The 22,563-nt window shown below is 41.5% G+C and overlaps 1 protein-coding gene across 3 annotated transcripts in view; it reads left to right on the forward strand.

Moving 5' to 3' along the window:
- Nucleotides 1–3,800: 3,800 nt before the first annotated feature.
- The window catches only part of MIB1 (mindbomb E3 ubiquitin protein ligase 1), a 64,506-nt gene continuing 45,743 nt past the window's right edge, over nt 3,801–22,563 (forward strand). For 2 of the 3 annotated variants that reach the window (XM_015855418.2, XM_015855420.2), the window contains exons 1-5: nt 3,801–4,309; nt 11,376–11,547; nt 14,531–14,660; nt 15,837–15,941; nt 21,594–21,660. In XM_015855418.2, coding sequence (XP_015710904.1) covers nt 4,081–4,309; nt 11,376–11,547; nt 14,531–14,660; nt 15,837–15,941; nt 21,594–21,660 — 703 coding nt within the window. In that variant the 5' untranslated portion in view covers nt 3,801–4,080. The remainder of the gene's footprint in view (nt 4,310–11,375; nt 11,548–14,530; nt 14,661–15,836; nt 15,942–21,593; nt 21,661–22,563) is intronic. The other variant, XM_015855417.2, reaches the window with a different exon arrangement.

The raw sequence follows: 22,563 nt of genomic DNA on the forward strand, positions 1-22,563 counted from the left end.
ATTTATTTTCTTTAAGCAATAGATAATAATTTACAGAAGCTTTCATATGTATGATAAGTTTTTTTCCCTTAAAGTGTGAATCACAGAATCACAGAATGACCCGGGTTGGAAGGGACCTCAAGGATCATGTAGTTCCATCCCCCCTGCCTGGCAGGGCCACCAATCATACACCTTTACTAGATCAGGTTGCCCAGGGCCCCGTCCAACCTGGTCTTGAACACCTCCAAGGACGGGGCATCCACAACCTCCCTGGGCAGCCTNAACCTGGTCTTGAACACCTCCAAGGACGGGGCATCCACAACCTCCCTGGGCAGCCTGTTCCAGGGCCTAACCACTCTCCTAGTGAAGAACTTCCCCCCAACATCCAACCTAAAATCAAGTCAAGAATCAAGTAGTGAAATCAAGTCCACATAAGTTAGAAGTACTTTCAGTTTTGAAGGAAAAAGACAGCTGTGTATTTGTTTGTACCCTTGGTGTTCATGAAGAATAAATAAAGAAATCAATGATTGTGGCATTAGGAATAGTTGTTTCTATGTGCCCCTTTCCTGAACTTTGCTACTTAGGCCATTATCTTCACTTCCTCAAGCTGCCAGATCTATTTCTTTGCTTCTTCAGGCTATATTCCTCAGCCCTTTCCATCCACCAAAGCTAGAAGAAACATAGGATTCAAAGAGAACGCTATGCTTTGTATCATTCTATTCAGCTTCCCATTAACTATTGTTCCTCCAGTTAAAGGGTGAGAGTTTCAGTTCAGCAAGGTAGAGCTGGTATCCTGAGCACAAATGTAACAACACAACTTAGCACTCTTTCACTCTCTGTTTAGGTGGTTGAAGATACCATCAACAGCTGTTGTAACATGAAGGCTGCCTGGTACTCTTCTCCCTTGAACAACCTCTTGTGTAAATACTGATGAGTGTAGGGTACATGAAATCATTTCCCTACGTTTGAATACAGCTGAGGAACTGCTAACCACAGGTTTGTAGTTAGTAGAAGACTGGGCAAATTTGACTCATCACTAGAACACAGTTAATTGATCTTAACAAAAATTAGCCATGAAGACAGTTTATTTTCCTGTCAGTTTAAAAATAGGACAGAATCACAAAATGGTTAAGGTTGGAAGAGACCTCTGGGTCCATCTGGTCCAACCCCTGCTCAAGCAGAGACACACAGAGGAGGTTGCTTAGGACCACCACGTCCAATTGGCTTTTGGCTTCCGAAGACCTTCGAGGAGGAGACCCCACTGCCTCTGGGCAACCTGTGCTAGTGCTAGACTACTGTGTGCCAGTTTGAGTCAGTTGCCTCTTGTCCTTCATCCTTTATGGATACTGATGAAATCCCCCTGAGCTTTCTCTTTTCCATTCTGAACTGTCTGGCTCTCCCAGCCTCTCCTCACAGGAGAGGTGTTCCAGTCTTTTCATCATTTTCCTGCCTCTTTGATAGACTCTCTCCAATGTGTCCATGTCTCTCATGTACTGGGGAGCCTTGAACTGGACCCAGTATTTCAGGCCTGGCTTCACCGACACTGAGAAGAGATGAAGGATTTCATCAGTTACAGAATCTACTGGTGGTACTTGGCCAAATGCATCCCAGGACACCATCAGCTTTCTTTGTTGCAAGAACATGCAGCTGGCTCATGTTCAGCTTGGTATTTGCTAGAACTCCCATGTGTCCTTTTCTATCAGACTGCCTTCCAGCTGGGTGGCCTAAAAATGGGGGCTAAACATTTGGAAGTGTCAGGTAGGAATGTGCTCTTGGATCCACTGAAGTATACTGATGTAGGAGGACTTGTAACAAACACAAGCACATACTTTTATACTACACTTTCTTTGTCAGGTATGTTGAACTTAGAACAGCTTTGCCTTAAAAGGTTATTCAAAGGAGAAGATTCTGAGATAATTATTTCAGGGAAAGATGTTCTTCTTCACCCTAAAATGTGGGTTTTTTTTAATCACTTTGTTTTGTTTTCCAGCATGGTGAGGTACTGGGATACTTCATTTTTTTGGAGGGGCAGATCTCCAAGGAATTAGTTTATTTTCACAGTATGAAAATGAAGTAATTTATTTATAATCTCTGCTCAGCTGTTTTGCCTAGAAGAGAACAGCAGATAAAACTTGTTATGAAAAGAAACAGTGGCATTGACATTGGCAGATAATATACATGTTGTAATTAACACATTCATAGGGAGAGCATAAGAAGCATCCATAGCAGTAGCATAAGAAAAATACCAAACCCAGCAAAACTGCTACTTGTGTTGTACGACAGCTTGCTCACTATCTGCCAGTAAAAGTAATCGAATCTGCAGAAACTTGGAAAAAACCCAAAATCAATTACTTATGTCATTTCTGAAAATCGAGGAAGAAATTGCGTGAAGTTGTAGACGATGAATCTGGTAATTAAATCTGGAAGTATAATGCAACAGTAAATGGGATAGGTGCGTAATGGGAGGCACTACACGGCCATGTGATGGCAGCAGAGGCTGAGGAATTAGGGATTTATCTATTTTATTCCTACAAAACCTGAACAAACAAGATGTGGCCTAAAGTTAATGACTCATTCTTCAGAGTTTGTAGTAACTACATTAGAGGATACAGATGGACAACTCCCTTTTTTTCCTATTCACTTCAAAAAATGTATGGCAGGTCTGTCAGACCAGAGGTTTCTGTGGAAGGCATTTACATACTTTTAAAGTGACATTTTGGGGCTAAACTTCTCAGTAAAGCAGGTTTTCACTTAGTTTGCAAATAACCTGAAAAATAACCTTTTGGGGAAAGCAGAGAATTAAAATCAGCTGTAGTCAAACAGGACAGTCCGGAAAAGCTTTTATCAAAGTCTGCCTTCAGTACATGGACATACTTGTATTAAGATTTTCTGACGTTTTGCAGATCCACAAGGCAAAGGGGCAGAGTTCAGACAAGCAGCTCTCTGGAATGGCTTTGAACAGGCTTAAGGGCTGGGTGACCACCAAAGTCCTGTTTCCTGTGGCTCTGTGAGGTTTGTCATTCTCTGTGAGGGTAACAGCTGCACTTAAAAACACACAAAAAAAGCCCATATGCTCTCCAACAATAACAAGGAGTTTAGAGAGATGTCATTAGGTTATTCATAATGCTGAATTCACAGAATCGCAGAATCACAGAATTATCAAGGTTGGAAAAGACCTAGAAGATCATCTAGTGCAACCATTACCAATACTTCCCAGCTAAATCATATTCATCAGCACAACATCCAAACGTTTCTTGAACACTCCCATGGTCGGTGACTCCACCACCTCCCTGGGCAGTGCATTCCAATGCCTGACTACCCTTTCCGAGTAGTAATACTTCCTAATGTCCAGCCTGAATCTCCCCTGGCGCAGCTTAAAACCATTCCCTCTAGTTCTATCACCGATACACGAGAGAAGAGGCCAATTCTGAATAAACCAGAGGTCTTCTTGCATGGCGCCTTGTTGGACTGCTCTAAAGAGGCAGGAAGCAGTGGGAAAAACCATAATCACCAGCTGGATGATGGTGTGACTGAACAATACATGTAATTTTTGGTAGCCAGAAGAGAACTAGTTCTGTAGCTCTTTCTGCGCACCAAGATTCCTGCACTGAATTAGGAGCTCTCTGTAATTACAGTAAAGTATGCCTGGAGCACTGTGGATTCCCTTCTGCCAGCCTGTGATCCAGCTGCTCTATCATGACTATTGGCTGTATTCACAGTGAGCTCTACCTCACCACAGCGGAAGCAGTGATGAATTACAGCAGCTCTGTCACCTCGCGGCTGCGCAGCGGCGCCATTGCGGTGCGCATGCGCAGGCGGGGAGGCGGGGGCTGCCGGCAGCCGCCGGTCTCCCTGGTGCCGCCGCCGTCGCGGCCGCAGTCCCCGGATGTAGCGGAGGTCTCGGGCCGGCGGCGGGCGGCCCGTAGGCGGGAGGATCGCGGCCCTCAGGCCTCTGCCCGGCAGCCGCCGCGTGTGCCCGGCGTCGAGTCGGGATCGCCTCTCTCGGCGCAGCGGCGGCTCGCGGCCTCCCGCCGCGCTCACGGCTCCATCGGCGTCCCCCTGGGGCCGCCCCGCCGGCCGGGCCCGCGAGGCGCCGGCGGGATGAGCAGCTCGAGGAACAACCGCGTGATGGTGGAAGGAGTCGGGGCGAGAGTGGTGCGAGGCCCCGACTGGAAGTGGGGGAAGCAGGACGGCGGCGAGGGCCACGTGGGCACCGTGCGGAGCTTCGAGAGCCCGGAGGAGGTGGTGGTGGTGTGGGACAACGGCACCGCCGCCAACTACCGCTGCTCCGGGGCGTACGACCTCCGCATCCTGGACAGCGCGCCCACCGGTGAGTGGGGCCGGGGATGCGGGGCCTGTGTGTGTGTGTGCCTACAAATGATGGGAACGCCGCTTTGTCCTGCAGCCAGCGCTCTGACTGCTGTGGGGTCGACCCGGAGGATTCAACCCGGCGGGATGACAATAGCAGGACACAGGGAAATGGTTTTAAGTTGAAAGAGGGAAGATTTAGGCTGGATGTTAGGGGGAAGTTCTTCACTAGGAGAGTGGTTAGGCCCTGGAACAGGCTGCCCAGGGAGGTTGTGGATGCCCCGTCCTTGGAGGTGTTCAAGGCCAGGTTGGACGGGGCCCTGGGCAACCTGATCTAGTAAATGTGTATGTTTGGTGGCCCTGCCAGGCAGGGGGGTTGGAACTCCATGATCCTTGAGGTCCCTTCCAACCCGGGTCATTCTGTGATTCTGTGTGACAACGGGTTTAGGTCTGTGCTGACATTATGCGGCACCGTGAGCGAGGCGAGCGCTGCAGGGAAACATTCCCTTCTCTGCAGTGAGAGCTCGGAAATGGTTCGATGTGAATTGTGGTCTGGTGGGTTCCCAGCAGAAGCCCCTCAATAGCGGGTGGTTGGTGCTGTTTGTTGGGGTGGTTGGACGTTGTAACATCTCTGATTCTGAATGCAGTGGTGAGTGGATACCGACTTTGAGCCAGCAGTGTGTGGTATTTAGAACTAGAGGGAATGGTTTTAAGATGTGCCAGGGGAGATTCAGGCTGGACATTAGGAAGTATTACTTCTCAGAAAGGGTAGTCAGGCATTGGAATGCACTGCCCAGGGAGGTGGTGGAGTCACCGACCATGGGAGTGTTCATGAAACGTTTGGATGTTGTGTTGAGGAATATGATTTAGCTGGGAAGTATTGGTAATGGTTGGACTAGATGATCTTCTAGGTCTTTTTCAACCCTGATAATTCTGTGATTCTGTATTGCAGGAGGGGCAGTTATAGGGGTGAGTTGGAGCCAGCAGGCTTAGGAATAGACAGAATCGTTTAATTAATTCTATTGAGAAAAATCTTCCTGAGAAACCCCATGTTGCTCTTTCACGGTGAGCCTTTGAGATGGATTTTGTTCTTCTCTGCCTGGGTAGCTTCCCCTCCCATTGTACTGGGAGATGCAATTTAGGCTTCAGTTGGAGATGGCTTTTGGAAGTTGTCCTACTGGTTGGAGAGCCTTGTCTTGTGGATGTTTATGCTTTGAAACTTTACCTGCCTTTGACATCTTGTGGAAACCAGTGGGGCTGCTTCTGCTTAAAGCCAAGGGGCTGAATATGAGCTTTGTGTGCTCAGTATTGCAGCTCTGCCTGACTTACTTAAAAGCTGGCATTATAGTTAACTACGTCTGGAAGCGTATGCTTAATGCTCAGGTTTATGTCCCAGTATTCCTGTAGCTCTCAGTTTTACATCCTTAGCTATATATCCTGAATAATCAGTTATGCTTTTACTTCTGTATCAGAGGTTTAATTTCTGCTTCACGCATGATATTGTTCTGGGGAAAATTAAGAAATATCGGATTGTTTCCCTTTAGTTTTCCATCTTTTTGTGTATTCTCCACAGTAGGGGCTGCCTGTTGTTTAGTATAAGGGACTCTGACATGGGATGATAATTTGATGTTATTGCTGGGGTCGTTTAGACAGTTCTGATCTAAATCATAACAGGAATAGTAGAGCTGGTTGGCAGGGGTTTATAGCCATTGTGTTAACCATGGTGCTGGTGAGGGAGCATCATGAGGAGTTTTTGGTTTGCTGACACTTCACATCAGTGTTGAATCAAGCATATCTCTTACAGTTTAACACTGAAAAACAAAACAAAGGCTTGTGAAGGGCTTGGAGAATCAACCCTATGAGGAGAGGCTGAGGAAGCTGGGGCTGTTTAGTCTGGGGAAAAGGAGGCTGAGGGGAGACCTTATCACCCTCTTCCAGTACCTGAAAGGTGCTTACAGTGAGAGTGGGGCAGGTCTCTTCTCACTGGTGACAAGTGACAGGACGAGGGGAAATGGCCTCAAGTTGCGCCAGGGCAAGTTTAGGTTGGATATTAGGAAGAACTTCTTTACAGAAAGGGTAGTTAGGTACTGGAATAGGCTCCACAGGGAATCGCCATCCCTGGATGTGTTTAAGAGCCATTTGGATGTGGTGCTCAGGGATATGATTTAGTGTAGGGTCTTTAAAGTTAGGGTTCTGGTTAGGCTGCGGTTGGACTTGATGATCTTCAAGGTCTTTTCCAACCTGAGTAATTCTATTGCTAATGTTTTAGGACTGTTTTCCTGGAAATCTCATCAGTGATTGATGTTGTGTTTTATCCGGGCTATGTGTTTTAGATGTAGTTGTCTGAATATTGTTTTTTCAGTGCTCTACCAAGGTAGCTGTACTGGCAGCCCATTAGTGATCATATTTCCATTTATTTAAGCAAGGTAAAGTCATTGAGAGGATTTATTAAACTAAGAATCTGTAAAGGAAAGAAACAAAGCTTAGGTAAAAACATATTTGTCACCCATTTCCTCTTTTATATCTTTGGTTCAAAGTAACAATGTAATTTTCCTGCATGTAGTATGTACTCAATTGTGTTTGAATAAGGGGAGGTGGTGGTGGAGCTGGGATCAGGAAATGAAGTGTTGATGCAAAATTATCCTTCAATTAAAGCAAGTTTGTGTGCAACTTGGCAGCTGTGAGCTGCACTCTGCCTGTATTAACAATTCAGATGTAACCTTCTGAAGGGTCTGAATGGTTTTCTGTACTTGCACTAATATTTTGCTGTAACCTGAAGAGCCGCATGAAGCATCTTAAAAAGCAGAGCATCTTGGATGATTTACCTTAAATATTGGCTTGGTCTTTTAGTGCATCAGGTTTCAATTTAGACATTTAAATGTGGTTGTGCTGATTTTATATGGTGGCTGCTTATTTACAGAACCCCTCACAGCTAAAGTTCTAGTAGTTGGATGAGCGATGGTCCTTGTGAAGCCTCTTTGTATGAGCCTGTCCTTTGTTCTGCCTGCCCTTCCCCCATGTCCTGCACAATAATCCTCCCTGCTCCTATATCTTGTGAGACAGGACACATGCTATGGCAAGTCTGGCTGCTGCCAAATGCGACACTTAATAGATGAGTTTTGTTTGTGTGTTTTGGTAGAATTTGGTTAATCTCTAAGAATTCTTTGTTTCCAGTCTCACCACAGTGTCAAAAATATATGGAGTGAATGAAAGGGGAGAACAAAGCATCTCTTTGTAGTTCATGGTTTCTCTTGCCTGATGGCAGTATTGTCCTTATGTGAAAGGATTTGAGCTTCTTACAAGTTCTGTAGAGATCCACGAGTCCCTTGGAAACCAGATTTTGTTGGTTCTGAAAACTAACTTGAATTGCTGTTGACTGCAGTGTGCAGTGAGTGGTATGGATGGTGAGCTTGCTTTCTTTATTACCACCCACAAGCTTTCTCAATGCACTTTCTCTCCCCGTCCTGTTGAAGAATGGGAGTGAAAGAGTGGCTATGTGGGTGGATAGCATCTGACTGAGGTCAGCCCACCGCACTCATGTACTTCTCTATCTCATTCAAGTTACATTAATATTTTAGTCTTCTTTAGAATATACTGTTGGTCTAAATAATGCATTTTGTTAGCGTTAGAGACATGAGTGAAAGTTTAGTTATTGCATTTTATAGGTGGTAGTAGCACCTTGTTTCAGCTTTCTTTTTAGTGGGTGAAGTTAGAGCTGCCTCTTTGTCCACTGTTGCCGGAAGCATTCAAAGCCACTTCTCCCTCCGGATCTCTAATGCGTTGGTGAAACATCCTGTAACAGGATTACTTGCCTGCTCCTGCCCTGCAATGCTCGCTTTGTTATGCCAGAGGTGTCGTGTAGCACCAAAAACAGGGTTGGGAAACCAATTCAGCTGGATACTTTTCCTCCTGGCTGTGTTTCAGCTGGATATATTTCCTGACTCAATTTGCAGCTTCACCCTGCAAACCCTTTTGCTTCCATAATGAAGAGAATGGAGCAGCATGGTCAGGTGAAGCTGGATGGGGCTTTAAGCAACCTCGTCTACTGGAGGTTTGGAACCTTAAAGGTCCCTTCCAACCCAACCCAATCATTGATTCTGCATGCCAGAGTGGGTGTTGCTGCTGGAATCATGTGTCAGGGAATGGCTGTAGAAAGGAAGTTCCTATCAGGGTGCTGTTCAGGAGTTAGTGATATTAAAAATGTGACCCTCTCAGTCACAGACTCCAAATATAGACAGGTACTGTTCTTTTTCAAGTCCCAGATGCTGTAGTCAAATGACTTTTGGATAAGGCATCTTGGTGTATTTTTTTTTCTTGTTCCTTCTTAAGGAATTCAGCTGAGATTCAGTGGCTTGAAGTGATTTGCTTTTAAGTGTACTGTGAGGTAGTGTAGTTTTTGATTGCAGGACTCAGCCTGGAGAAGAGAAGGTTGCGGGGTGACCTCATTGCAGCCTTTCAATACCTGAAGGGAACTTACACCCAGGAGGGGAGTAAACTCTTCGAAAGGGCTGAGAATAGCAGGACACGGGGAAATGGTTTTAAGTTAAAAGAGGGAAGATTTAGGTTGGATGTTAGGGGGAAGTTCTTCACTAGGAGAGTGGTTAGGCCCTGGAACAGGCTGCCCAGGGAGGTTGTGGATGCCCCGTCCTTGGAGGTGTACAAGGCCAGGTTGGACGGGGCCCTGGGCAACCTGATCTAGTAAATGTGTATGTTTGGTGGCCCTGCCAGGCAGGGGGGTTGGAACTCCATGATCCTTGAGGTCCCTTCCAACCCGGGTCATTCTGTGATTCTGTGTGTAACTCCTACTTTAATGTCTCCTTTGCTCTCTTTTCTTACTGCTTGGACAGATTTAAGAATCCTGCAGGCATCCAATTGCTTAGTCCTTTTGCATCCAGAGTAAATGTAATGCTTGGCAAACCGTCTTCCCTGAATTTCAGCAGCTATTAAAAAATTCCAAATATGCACAGCTGCTCCGTTTCTTTTTAATACACCAATTTAGCAATCCAGTTTTTAAAACCCCGAGTGACTCTGCTCTACCCTATGAGGCCAAGTCATATCTGATAAGACTCATTAAGCAGGGCAACAAAGTGGCAATTGGTCCCAGCCTTTTGGATGCATCTGCTCTTGAAGGCTTCCAAAAATAGTGTAGTGGTCCAGTGTACTTTGTAGCAGTGAGGCAGTTGTCCCAAGAACATAGTTAATAACCAGGCGTTGAAATCTAAGTGTACAGAGCCAAGGAAGTTAGCTTTCCTAGCCCTGTGTGTTGGGGAAAAGGTCATCAGTGGGTTGGGGAGTATGATATAAGCATGATTGATTCAGAGTTCTTGCTTTGTAGGAAAACAGCATTTTTAGACGATGTTACCAGGCATTAAGTACTTCTAAATGCAGAAGGATAGTTGTAAAGAATGATTATGGTGTAAAAGTTGTGTTGACATTATTTGCTGACTCCAACTCCAGACGTGAATTATATGAGCTGTCTGTGCCAGGCCTGCGAAACTTCAGCATGGAATTTGTGGTCAAGGTATGGATGCTGCCTGAGTCATGAAATACTCCTGCAATTATAGTGATCGTGTAGCTTCAAGTCAGCAATTTCAGGATGGTTGCTGTTTCTAAAGGCTATCTTCAGCTGCCCCAAAATACTGCTTCCATCTCTATAACGCCGTGCAGCCTTTGCTCCAAAGGCGTCGCCTTTTTTGGCCTTAATCTTCAATGCATCTGGAAAATCTGTAATTGTGAGGCTGGAAATCTTCCTAAATATGTTTATTATTAGGTGATGGAAGATTGTGAAGTAAGAAGCTTTCTTGGTTAGGAGAAATGATGCATGAGATACACCAGAAGACTCTGCTGTTATTTGGAGGGACCTTGACAGGATGGCAGGAATCTCATGTAATTCAGAAAGGGGAGGAATAATCCCTGCACTGGTGCTTATTAGGGGCAAACTGTCTGGAAATCTGTGGTTCAAGAAAGGCCCTGGGGGCTCCTGATGGATGGCAACGTGCCCAGAAGCCAGCAGGATGTCTTTTTGGCCATGCAGTGCTGTTGGCATCCCTGGACTGCATTAGGTGAAGTGTTGCTGGCATGCTGAAGGAGGTGGTCCTTCTTTACAGGCCGCACCTGGAATGTGATGTAAAACCTCCGTTTTATTGGCTCGCCAGCTAAGTCAAGCAAAGCGCCACAGAGATCTTGCAGAGGTTTGACTAGACAGTCTCCAGAGGGTACTTCTAACCTCAGCCGTCACATGATTCCGTGAAACAGTCTGACAAAAAGGCATTTCCTTCAGTTTTGCTTCTCCAGCTGCTGATTTTTCTTCACTGCAGATGGCTTGTTCTTTGGGCACAAGTGACTAATAGCTTTGTAGTGAACATGGCTATCCTTTCCAAGAGCATCCCTTCTGGAGGGGATGAAAAGCATTTTCTCATTAATTTCAGAGACCTGTTATTGGTGGTGGCCTTTTTTTTGTTAAGGGTGAGTAATGGTGAAAATGCCATGTTCCTCTGCACCTTTAGAGCTCATTTTTTATTTGTGCTACGTACTGATTGCCAGTGCTTGTTGCTTGTCCCTTCTATCTTTCAGATTTCTCCAAAGCTCCAGAATTTGATTTTTCTTCTTATTATTTTTGTAATATTTTGTTGCTTCGCTCTATTCCCTGCACATGGGCTGAAAATGTGTATAGTTAATCATCAATCTGCTGGGTCTTTGCACTGCTCTAAGAGTTAAGCAGACCTGAGAACCTGCCTTTTGTAGTGGAAGGCTGGGAAGAGCGTATGCCTGTGCATTACATCTGGTCTGCTTTCTTTCAGAAAGCAAAATACACTGCAGAAGAACACTTCAAAAATGGTAACACATTTCCTGAAGTTAGTGACAGCTCTCCAAGAGAGCCTGACTTCTTCCTATAGGTAAAGCGTAGAGATGAATGCTTATCTTGTCCACTATACAAAGAGTGTTTTGAAATTCTTATTCTGATGTAGTGTTGCTGTCAGGCTTTATTGACTTTTTAATGTATGCTTTCAGATTACAGTGGTGACTACAAATCTGTATAGTGATGTAGCTGCATTGCTAAGCTTTTTTCTTTTTCTTGTTTTCACCAGGTATCAAGCACGATGGGACTATGTGTGACACATGTCGACAGCAACCGATCATTGGCATCCGATGGAAGTGTGCTGAATGCACGAATTATGACTTGTGTACAGTTTGTTATCATGGGGACAAGCATCACTTAAGGCATCGTTTTTACAGGATTACCACACCAGGAAGTGAAAGGTAAATTACAGCTTTTCCCTCCCCATGAAATTAAGTAGGGAACAGTTAATAGTGGTGAACTTCTGTAACTGCAGGTTTGGTTATTGAAACTTGGTTTAAGTAAAATACTGTCTTAAGAATTGGGTTCTGTTACTGGTTCTGCCTCTTTATGAGGGATGAAACAGATCTTTGGAGATTGGAAAACATGGAAGTTTAGGAAGAATGGAGTAGAGAAAGAAGTTTGGATGTTATTACTCAGTTTAATTAACTTCACTGAATACTTCTTAGTTCTTGGATTATTATTTAGCAGGCTTAAAACAGTCTGTTATCTTTGCTGAATATATAATCACAATATGACTTGTCAGTGAGTTCCTGAATGTAAACATCACTTTAGGTAGGTTCAAAAGACAAATTAGATTGAGGAAGAGTTTCTCTCTTGTGGGCTGTAGGGCACAGACAGGAGTGGAGACTGAAAAAAAAAAAAGGTGAATTGAACTCCTTAAACTGTTCAGTGCAAAAAGCAGAGAAAAGATATTGTGAAGAGTTATTCTACCCAACATCTTGTTTATAATGTTATTTTCTTAAGCATCTGTTAACTAAGTCTGTAGTATCACAGAATTACAGGGGTTGGAAGGGACCTCCAGAGATCATAGAGTCCAATCTCCCCACAGAGCAGCCCCCTGCAGCAGGCTGCACAGGTAGGCGTTCAGACAGGCCTTGAATATCCCCAGAGATGAAGATTCCACAACCTCCCTGGGCCCTGTTCCAGTCCTCTGTCACCTCCACTGTAAAGAAGTTCCCTTTGCATATTGATGTACTTCCAATGCTCAAATTTATGGCAGTTTGCAGTAGGGATATCTGTAGGGATAGAAATGGGATTTGTTTTATTCTCACGTAGCAGTTGTTATATTCTTTGACTTTAAATGACTCATTTATATCGAGAGCTTCATTTATAATTTATCTTCTGGTTAAGTGAGATCAGTGAGAATACTTGCCTGATAGTAAATACTTTAAGAGCTGCATTAAAGTACTATGTAACAACTAAGTGCTTTAGCTGTCCAAAGTATTCTGTTTATAAATCCATTTTTTCCTTTCTTCTTGATGAAATAACGTTTACAAATATGCTGTGATTCCGTGCTGTGCTTCTATCAGCAATTTTACAGTTGAGGGGTGTGGTTAGAGCACACAGACTGAATTCTCATTAAGTGTCTTGTAGGAACTCTGTTTATTTTCTCAGACGTTTGCCTTAAAGTTCAGCTATGGCAAATGTCTAGGCCAACCACTTAATCAAGAAGTAGCTACTGTTTTTTGGAGATTCATGCCAGTACATGGAGTTACCAAGTAGTGTGAGCTTAGTATCTGAGTTACAATGCTCTAATGTAGAGCAAGTCTTAAAAGTTGAATTTGAGAGTAGAAAGTTCAGACTAAATATGATTAATAAGGACTAAGTAGCAAAGTACAAATCTGCATTACTTCTGTCTGGAGAAAACACACCCTAAAAACTCATTGCTTCTGAGAATGCTTGCCAGACCTTTTTACCTTTTAATTTCCTTTTTTTTTTTCTTTTTAGCTGAAGTTTCCTGTGTAGTTTTTGAGTAGTTTTGGAGACAGAGGCTCAAGCAGTGGGCCCAGGTGGACCTCAGGAGGTTCAACAAATGCAAGCGCGTACCAAAGTAATATATGATGCTCTTTGTCACTGTTTCATAGATGTAGAGATTTTTTAAAAGGCTGCTGTAAATAACATATCTTTGTATCTTTCACCATTTAATATTACTTAGATAAAAATTCCTAAGATTTTCATGTGTTCTTTGCACTGATTGTAATCGTTTAACTTTTTCCTTGTCTGCCATCTGCTGGATCTTAAAAGTTGAGCAGGAGGGTGTTACACTGAAGGAGTCAGGAAACATTCACATTTCATCTGAAAAATACTTTGTGTGGCAGCATTCTTGTGGCATGAATCTCAGAATCACAGAATAACCCGGGTTGGAAGAGACCTCAAGGATCATGTAGTTCCAACCCCCCTGCCTGGCAGGGCCACCAAACATACACCTTTACTAGATAGTTGCCCGAGGGCGTGTCCACCCTGGTCTATGGGAACACGTCCAAGGAGGGGCACACTGTACAACTTCCTAGGGCAGGCCTGTTCAGGGCCTAACACATACTTCCTAGTGAACGAAACTGCCCGCCATACATCAACCTAATCTTCCCGTTATTCAACTTAAAACCATTTCCCCGTGTCCTGCTATTGTCATGAAATATTGAGATTATGAAATAAGAAGTGAAATTGCATACTGACTGGTGGCTTTTCAGATGACTTTAAAACACAGGAGAATGCTTTTCTTTTCTATTGCTAGAGCCATCACCTCTTCCGTTCGGTCTTCTGTACTCCATGTCCATCTAAGTGTGAGGCAGAAGAGTTTTGCTTTAGGAAAATAATCTGTTACTACAAAAACAAGGCTGATAAAATAGATGCTGATATATTGAATGACATTTGCCATGGTAAGCAGTCTGTAGTATGTAGAATATGTCTAAGGCATAGAAAGGGGAAAAAATGTAGTTCCTTTTCTTGGCAGAATTCTGAATGATGGCAGGAATGTAATGCCTGGTGTGCATCACAGACGAAAAGGATTGTGTTGTTCTCAAGTCTTGTTTCTGTACCAATTTTAATAATATTTAAATAATATGAGTACAGTCCTATATGCACCTAATCACAGGTTGTTGTTGGTAGTAGGAAGCTTGAGGAAGAAATTAGTAGAATTAAAAGCTAGTTCTAAGCATATGATAAAACATATTTAGTAAGATCATGGCTTTTTGTCTTGTGGGCTGCTGTTCAAGTTGGAAATTGGTTGACGATTCACATACTGAGATCTGCATTTGTTTAGTTATTTTATTCAAGATGATCTCCTTTCCCACTCCCAAAGATTCATCTTGAACTTTCTTTATTATCTTGACATTTTTGGGTGGTTGTGTTTGTTTTTTTTTGTTTTGTTTTTAATAACTTCAGGGTATTGCTGGAGTCTCGCCGTAAATCAAAGAAAATTACAGCAAGAGGAATCTTTGCAGGTGCCAGAGTGGTGCGAGGAGTTGACTGGCAATGGGAAGATCAAGATGGTGGCAATGGGCGTAGGGGAAAGGTAAAAAACAATAACAAAAACCTGTCTTAAATAGATAGTTGCTTTTCTTTGTAATAATGTAGTGAGCTTGGTGACCATTCTAACTGAAGAGTACAAATAGCACCACAGTTTGCTAGTCATTTCTGAATCTTACTCTGTAATGCTCAAGCACTTAAAAAAGGAGGGGGGTGTATAGCATGACCAGTTCACTGAAATTTATGTTTTTACAGTTCCAGTGTGAAATTTTTAAGAGCGGAACATGTCTGTCTTTGCTTGACAGGCTTTGAGTGCATTCATTTCAGCATTACTGGAGCTGGTATAAAAACAACCTTTACTGGTCACTGCTGCACGCCGTGGTCTGAATGCTTCTGGGTCATCACATTTGTCTTGGGTTTAGGCACTTATCCTTACCTGCATCTAAGGAAAGTTTGTTTTAAGTATGAGCTTAACAGGGCACGTAAGGTAGGTGATGTCTTTTATCACCATACATGGGCTATTATTAATGATGGCCTTATGTCCTAGACATTTATGGAAGCACTAGGACTTCTGAGGATTTCAATTTGGATATTAATGGGGGGAAATTGTATTAAGGCAAATTCTGGAAGTTGCTTCTTTGAGTAATAGAAGCGTTTTAAGAGTTTGCTGCATGGCCTCATGCTTTCAGAAATGTTAAGGAAAGTCCTTTTCACTTCCCTTCTTTTGTCCTGTTGTTGAACAGATTGGCTCTGTAAATAAAACCTTGTTTCTTCAGAGCCTTCTGCCTCTTTGCCTAATGTAGGTTAAACAAAATTTGTCATTCTCTTTTCCTTAGTGAAATACTTTCTAGTTAGAATGTCAGGGCATCGTAAGTTTTTGCCATACAGATTTTGTTCTGTACTTAAGTTGTTAGATTATCTTATATATATATTATATATAAATGTTTATATATATAACTATATATATGTGTGTGTATAAGTATGTATATATATGTAAGTATTATATATATATAATATATATATATGAAAGAAAAATAGGCTGGTATTTTATTAAGACACCTAGAGAATGCTTCTGTTGGCATTTGTGAAGAGTTACAAGAAATGTTTGATTAAATTCAATGACTGCTTTTTTATTAATTTGTCCAAAGGAATCAATCAGATTTAAAGTTCATATAGTTTTTGTGAATCTTTTTTACATAAATGATTTCTTATTTTTAAATAGGTAACTGAAATCCAAGATTGGAGCGCGTCAAGTCCACATAGTGCAGCATACGTTCTTTGGGACAATGGTGCTAAAAACCTTTACAGAGTTGGCTTTGAGGGCATGGTAAGCATAAAAGAAGATAAAGGGTAAAATGCTTAGTGGGGGAAGGGTAGCAAGAATAACTTGTGCTTTATTCTGCTGCTTTTCTAATATCCTTTGTCAGTTTGCATGCTGTTAGTCGGGTCATTGTGAGTACAGCTGTATGGATCATACATATGTATTAGGAAAAAAGTCTGATCTGGAAATCCATAAAATGTGAGTAATTTAAAGTTATGAGCTGCTTTTTGCCCGAGTATAGTAAATATTTATGTTGCATACAATTATTGTTGTGCTAATAATGTGCTTAAATTAAAATTGAGAAAGGAAAAAAGCTTACTCACAAAATTTTTGGAGACCTTAGTTTTTAACTCCTGAACTCTTAAATTCACTTCAAAGTTTAGCCTGATTACTGCAAGATTTGTAGGTTTGAAGCTATAAGAAATACTCAGAATCCTCTTATGAGCAATTTTTTTTTTTCTTTTTTCCACTGGGAAGATGTAGAATTACATTCCAACCTGTATTTGCTTTGCCCATAGGTTTTTCACTTCCTATCTTCTACATCTACTACCCCAGCTTTAGAGGGAAAATAGGTCAGACTCCAGCCTAAGTGCCTTCTGTTGCTGGGTTTTCATATCCTAATGAGGGTCAGGGAAAGGTTACTTTGCTTATCAACTCCTTATAACACCTTAATTAACATTTTCTTTGCATGATTTTTGTTTGATAATGTAGAGGAAAACAACTTTAACATTGAGGTGTCATCTTGTCGGATACATATCAGTAATAAAATCATAATGACTAGTTTGCTACTTCTTGGAGAATAAAATAATCTGCTTGCCTTATAGCCTTATTTGAAAGATTTTTAGAATAAAAATGGAAACATTTTAATGATGGATTTAGAAAGAGTAAACCATCTGTAGTGCATGTCAGCTTTTCTGATGCATACTTTGGAAAGCTTATGTACTATTTTATCAATAATCTGGAACAGGTGGATGCTAAGGATAAAAATACAAGTCACTATTGAGTGATATCCTTTTTGTTCCCCCAGCTTTAAAGAACGTTTCTAATATGCCAGCAGAAGGGAAGAATAGTTATGGTAGTATTAGATTGTGATATGCGGAAAAGAATTTTAATTACTAAAGTATAGACAGAATGAGAGAGAGTTCAAGTGTTTTTATTTTATTTTTTTCTTTTTTCTTTTAAATTTCAGAGTTCTTGGATTAAAATGTGTGAGTGGTCTGACAGGGGATATAATGCTCTGGAATCATTAAAGGTTCCTTTTGATGTCAGAAAAACTACGTTAAGATAAGCTGTACTCCGTTCTGAAATAAATAATTTGTGTTATTAAGGGAGTGACTTACTTGTAAAACTATCTGTATTCTTTGGCAAACTATTGCTACATGAACAAGTGTTAAATATTTCTAAAATACTTAACTACTTCAATGACTGTAAGCTGAACTGAGAAGTAAATGGTTACCTTCCCCCTGAAGTATGTACAATTAGAAATGTTTGGTCCATCAAGTTCATAATAAACAAAAAAAAATCTTCTAAATTGCTCATGAAACACCACATATATATGCGTAATATACAAAGAGTAATATGCTGTATATGCAGACGCACGTGTCAAAGATAATTTGAGGCTTTGTATGTAGTGCTTAGCTGATTGCAATCCAACTCTATGTTAATTTTGTCTTCATTGAGTGCTTTTGACGGAAGCAATTTTCCCATCAGTTCTTGGGTATCTGTGACAGTCACATGAAAATGTGTTTTATAACTGATGAGTTGTGTGCCAATTTGTACATTTAATTGTGGTTATTTGCTAGTATTGCTGCTCTTATATAAAGCTGGCTAATGGACAATCAGAAAGCTCAAATATATTCGGGGCAAACTTGTCTGGGGACTTAAAGATTGATTAAGAATGTCCTGAGAACATGGAAACAATATGCAGGGTGTGTGCCCATGTAAATACAGCTGGGAGAGAGCAGTACTTGCAAATGAGTAACACTTGACTCAGACACAAATGAAGCTGATTAAAGCAATGCAGCTTACTATCGTAAGTCAGGGTTGCTTATTGATAGCTGACAGGCTGTGTCTGGTTCTTGAAATGAATCTATCTGGCCTGCCAGCTTTTCTGTGGGAGAGACAGGGATTGGCTACTAGAGCAGCAGGTGCTGCCTGAGAATTTCCATGTATTTGTAGTCAAGTCCTTACAGTTTTTAATCGAGTTTGCTGTGGCCATGTTTATGTATGAAGTCGTTGAGGGGTGCATCCTGTATTTCTTTAGGAGCTTCTGCTGCCATGCTGATGCAGGCTGTGAATCCCTGAAGTGAAATCTGGTTTTATGGTGCTGCAGGGTTGAATAACGTGTTTGTTATATCTATAGTAGGAATGAGGTACTGTGGGCTAATACAACCGTATGCTTGCACTTCATACCTACATGTATTCAGATTATAAGGCCAGACCAAGCTGTTAACCACGTTTTCCTGCTTAGAGTGTGTGAATGCAGCCCACTGCAGGAAAAAAAGATTACATTGCATGGAATTAGAGAATCAAATGAGAACATTGTGATTTAGCTTTTTGAGCTTGTTTATAGTTTTCATTTCTTCATATCAAGCCTAAGGATATAAAACTGCAACACCATTGGTGTTCAGTATAATGATTTTGCTAGAAAAACTTCAGAAAATGGTTCCACCAGCAAGCATGCTCTAAATCTATTTAATTACTTAGGAATTATTTCTGTGCTACTAAATTTCTTTGCTCTGACCACTTGCCTTTTCCGCTGTGATTAACCTCCTCTTGTTTATCATGATGAAGGATCTCCTTTCATCTGTGTAGCTTCTGAAAGAAGTGACTGTAGTTCTCATCCATCACTGTCACAGTCATCTGTAAGCCATCTGTGTTTGTGTTTCCCCACAGAAGTCTGTATGGTTGAGTTTCCCTTATGTACTTAGGAGGGTTTATTGTCCTGAAGTTTTGATGTTGTTTTCAACTTTATATCTCATCCTGATTGATAGCTACTTTCTGGTCATCAACTTTAGGATTTGTCCACTCCCTTGTTGCAGTCTGGTGACAATGCAGCATACGCTGTCCTTCATTTTCCCTGTGAGGGCAGACTTCTTTGTTCTCAGATTAAAGACTTAAACAGATCTTTGAAGCGTATGTTCACTGCTACCTTTCTCAGACACCTGTGCCTGGGGTACAGTATTGGTTGGGATAACTGTCAGGTCAGTAGTGATTTCTCTAGTATGTACAGCACTACTTCAGAGCATCTGGTACAAACATTCTTAGCATCACACCTGGTCTCCTTATTGCGCTTGTAGTCTTGTGTCCCTTGTTTGAGTGGCTGGACACCCATGTTTATCAGAATAAATGAATTATTCCAGTAAGCAGCTGCTCCTTCAGCATTGTTTTACTCTTCAAGGTCAGGAACGATGGCCCTCTTAGACCATCTGCCAGCACTGCTGACATTGCTGTAATGCACTTTTTTCAATTCCCCGAAGATTTTATGAAGTTGATGCTGTTGTTTTTTCAGTGGTATAATTGGATAGTAAATTAAAGTAAGCTATTTCATTCTCTGTATTTCCTACTTAGTTCATCTGTTGCAATCTCTATGTAATTCGATCATATACTCCTAGAACTCAAACGGCTTTTCAGCAAAGTGAAGGAGGTAGATGCTAAGAATGAAAATTAGTCTAGGCAAATCTATCCATGCTAATTGCTTGTATGTATTAACTGTTACTTGAAATCTTGCCATGTTGTGGTAAATTTTATTGCATTTTCGTTTTGGCTGTTTTCTTGACTGGGGTTTCCATCTCTTCTCAAAGTATAGACAAATTCTGTAGCTTTTTCCTTTGCAAGAAAAATAATCATCTTCTGGGTTCACTGGAATGATTTCTACATCCTGTTAATATATATACAAGAATGTTTTGTTTGTCCTTGTATATTTGTCCCCGTCAGGTACTTTTGACTCTGTTTCTGCTCAGTGTATCGCTTTGAGTCTAAACTTGCACTTCAGCTCTTTCTGTTTTTTGGCATACTTGGCATTTTGCACTTGGATGCATCATCTTCAAATGATCCACCTGTAAGACTCATGCTCTTAGGATATGAAAACTGCTCCCACAGTTCCCTGTTCTTTTCAGGGTTGGTTGTGTTGTTGTGGAAGGAACTCTTTGCTATAAATACAGCATGCATCAGTTAGTTTTACTGTCCTGATCTGTCAGTACCTCAAATTTGAGCACGTTTTGTTTGATTTCCTTCTCCTTTTGGCAGAGGCTTATGTGGGAAAATAACCATGTTGCTTTGCTTTTGTATGGCAGTTATATCAGTAATCTAACATTGATTCTACAGCGTTGCTGGAATGAAGGCAAGTGTGAAGCTGAGGCTGAAGAGTAAGCTATAGCTCACTATTACAGCTACACCCAAGTTATGTATATTATCATACTCCAGAAATAACATGCCACAGGCTGGACAGTAAAAGAGTACAGATGGGTAGGTTTCTGTGCCGTGGGCATTCATTAGGTTGCCATTGGGGACACTGGGAAGGTCTCAGCGCAGCAGAAGGCCGGCCTGCCCGCTGGGTGGCAGCGCACCACTGCAGCTGGCAGCAGCCCCTCTCCTTTATCGCTGCCCGTGAGCTGTAGCTATATGTCATTATTTCAATCTGGCTGTTTCTGCTGGCTTTTCAGCATGTGGTGGTGCATTCTTCATAGGTCCAGGTATATTCTAGATTCTCTGTTGTTTCTAGCTGCTTAGCAGTTTCATACACTGAGGGAAGTTTGTTTCGATTTGGTCGATTACATCACAGCCACCACCTGTCCTATTTCCTTCCCCTTTCCCTTAGTATATTCTGACATGTTTACAGACAGTGCCTGATCTCCTTCCCAACTCATCATGCACACAGAATGCCCTTTGTTTAGTGTGGATTGTTCTGCGAGGAGCAATGCCAGATGGTAGCCCTTTGGCTTAGAGAGTTACACAGAGAAAGAATCGGAGGAAGAGAGAATTATAGGGACTCTGCTGGCTTTTTGAACAGGAGCTGGTTATCACTCTTGAAACTTTTGTTCCTCAGATAATACAAAGTGATCTTTCTGGAGGCTTAAGCTTTTGAATATTTCTCTTTAAACGATCACATATAGCTCAGCATAATTAAACAAAACAAAAACCCAACACTGATATCTTTGTATTCCATATATGCTTTGTAGGAAATTCTTTGGTTTTTAGAATTTGCATGCCAGGTTTTATTTTCTAAGTTGTTAAAATATTTGTCAGAAAAAAAAGTTGTGAAGAGGGGGCAGAACTGGCAGGTCTTAAATGATACCGTGCAGGAAAGGACAGTGGCCTTAAGCACTGTCTGCAGGTGCTTCTTTCTGTGCTTGCTATCATATGCCTATTTTTACAGGATAACTTCATAAAGCAATGCCAAGGAGGCTTGTGTTATTTTAACAGCTTTTTGAGTTAAAAATACCTTATTTCACAGCCTTTTGCATTGGTGAATGTTACTAAAATCTGGAGAATGTCAGTGTTGACAACTTGGAAAATATTTAAGCTTATTTGTGTTACTGACTTTCGCAACTTTCAGCTTTGCTTAATTGAATGTATTTAAATTCTGGTTCCAGTGAGCTATATTACCTGGAAAACTCAGTCAGTAAGGACTAATGATGTCTTAATCTCTTTCCTTAGTCTGACCTGAAATGCGTCCAAGATGCGAAAGGAGGCTCTTTCTACAGAGACCATTGTCCTGTGTTAGGTGAGTTGAAAATGAAGTAAATTTGCCTTGATCTGCACTAATTACGTGTGGTTGTTATTTCTCGTGGATTACTGAGTACAAATTTCTCAGTTATCTTAATATGTATTTCTGTGGTAAGACACTTGGTCACAAAATGGGATACTACGGAAAATTGTGCTTTTCATCTTCAGTTAGTTATACTTTAGTGCATTAAAAAGAACCAACAACACAAAAAACATTAGTTGATGATAATGACTTATCTAAAGTGATGAGAATTCTCTATTTGCTAGTCTTAGGGATTTGCAGCAGGAGTTAAACTAAAGCATTACCTTCAAGCTCTGTTCTTTTCTCTTTGGTGAAAAGGTGAAAATAGTGAAGGGTCTGTGTTGGTTAGAAAAGAAGTCATCACTTGGCTATGTGCTGTCATGTAGAGAAATTATTTGGAAGTAAAATATTAAGCACTCTGAACACGACAGATTCTTTCAGAGCTTACACGAAGAGCTCAGACCAGGTAGCCTCCAAAGATCCCATTCTCCAATTAACACTTCTAGAACTCTGCTGTTTTTACTGTTTTGCTGTTTTTTCTCTTCTTGCCAAGGCTTCCTTGTCTAATCAGGGCTGTCTCTGCAGTGTTTGTAATGCCTTCTATTGAATAGCTTTCTAACTACAGAGTTCTATATCAGCAGTTTTTCTGAAGAAATATTCTTTACTTTGCTGTTCTTTGCAGAAGTGGCTGTTTATCATGTTGTGGTGTTGTTTGTTTTTTTTTTTGATGGGTATTTTTTTTCCCCCAAAGGTAAAGGATGCGGACTGAAAATAGTGTTCTATCTATATGTCTATTAAACAAAGACTAGAACAGAAAGAATTCACTGTGGCATCATGGGTGGTCATAGAAATCAAAGTCCGTTGAGCATGAGCATCCAT

The sequence above is a fragment of the Coturnix japonica genome, chromosome 2 (genome assembly GCF_001577835.2).
Source record: "Coturnix japonica isolate 7356 chromosome 2, Coturnix japonica 2.1, whole genome shotgun sequence".
Taxonomy (NCBI): Eukaryota; Metazoa; Chordata; class Aves; order Galliformes; family Phasianidae; genus Coturnix; species Coturnix japonica.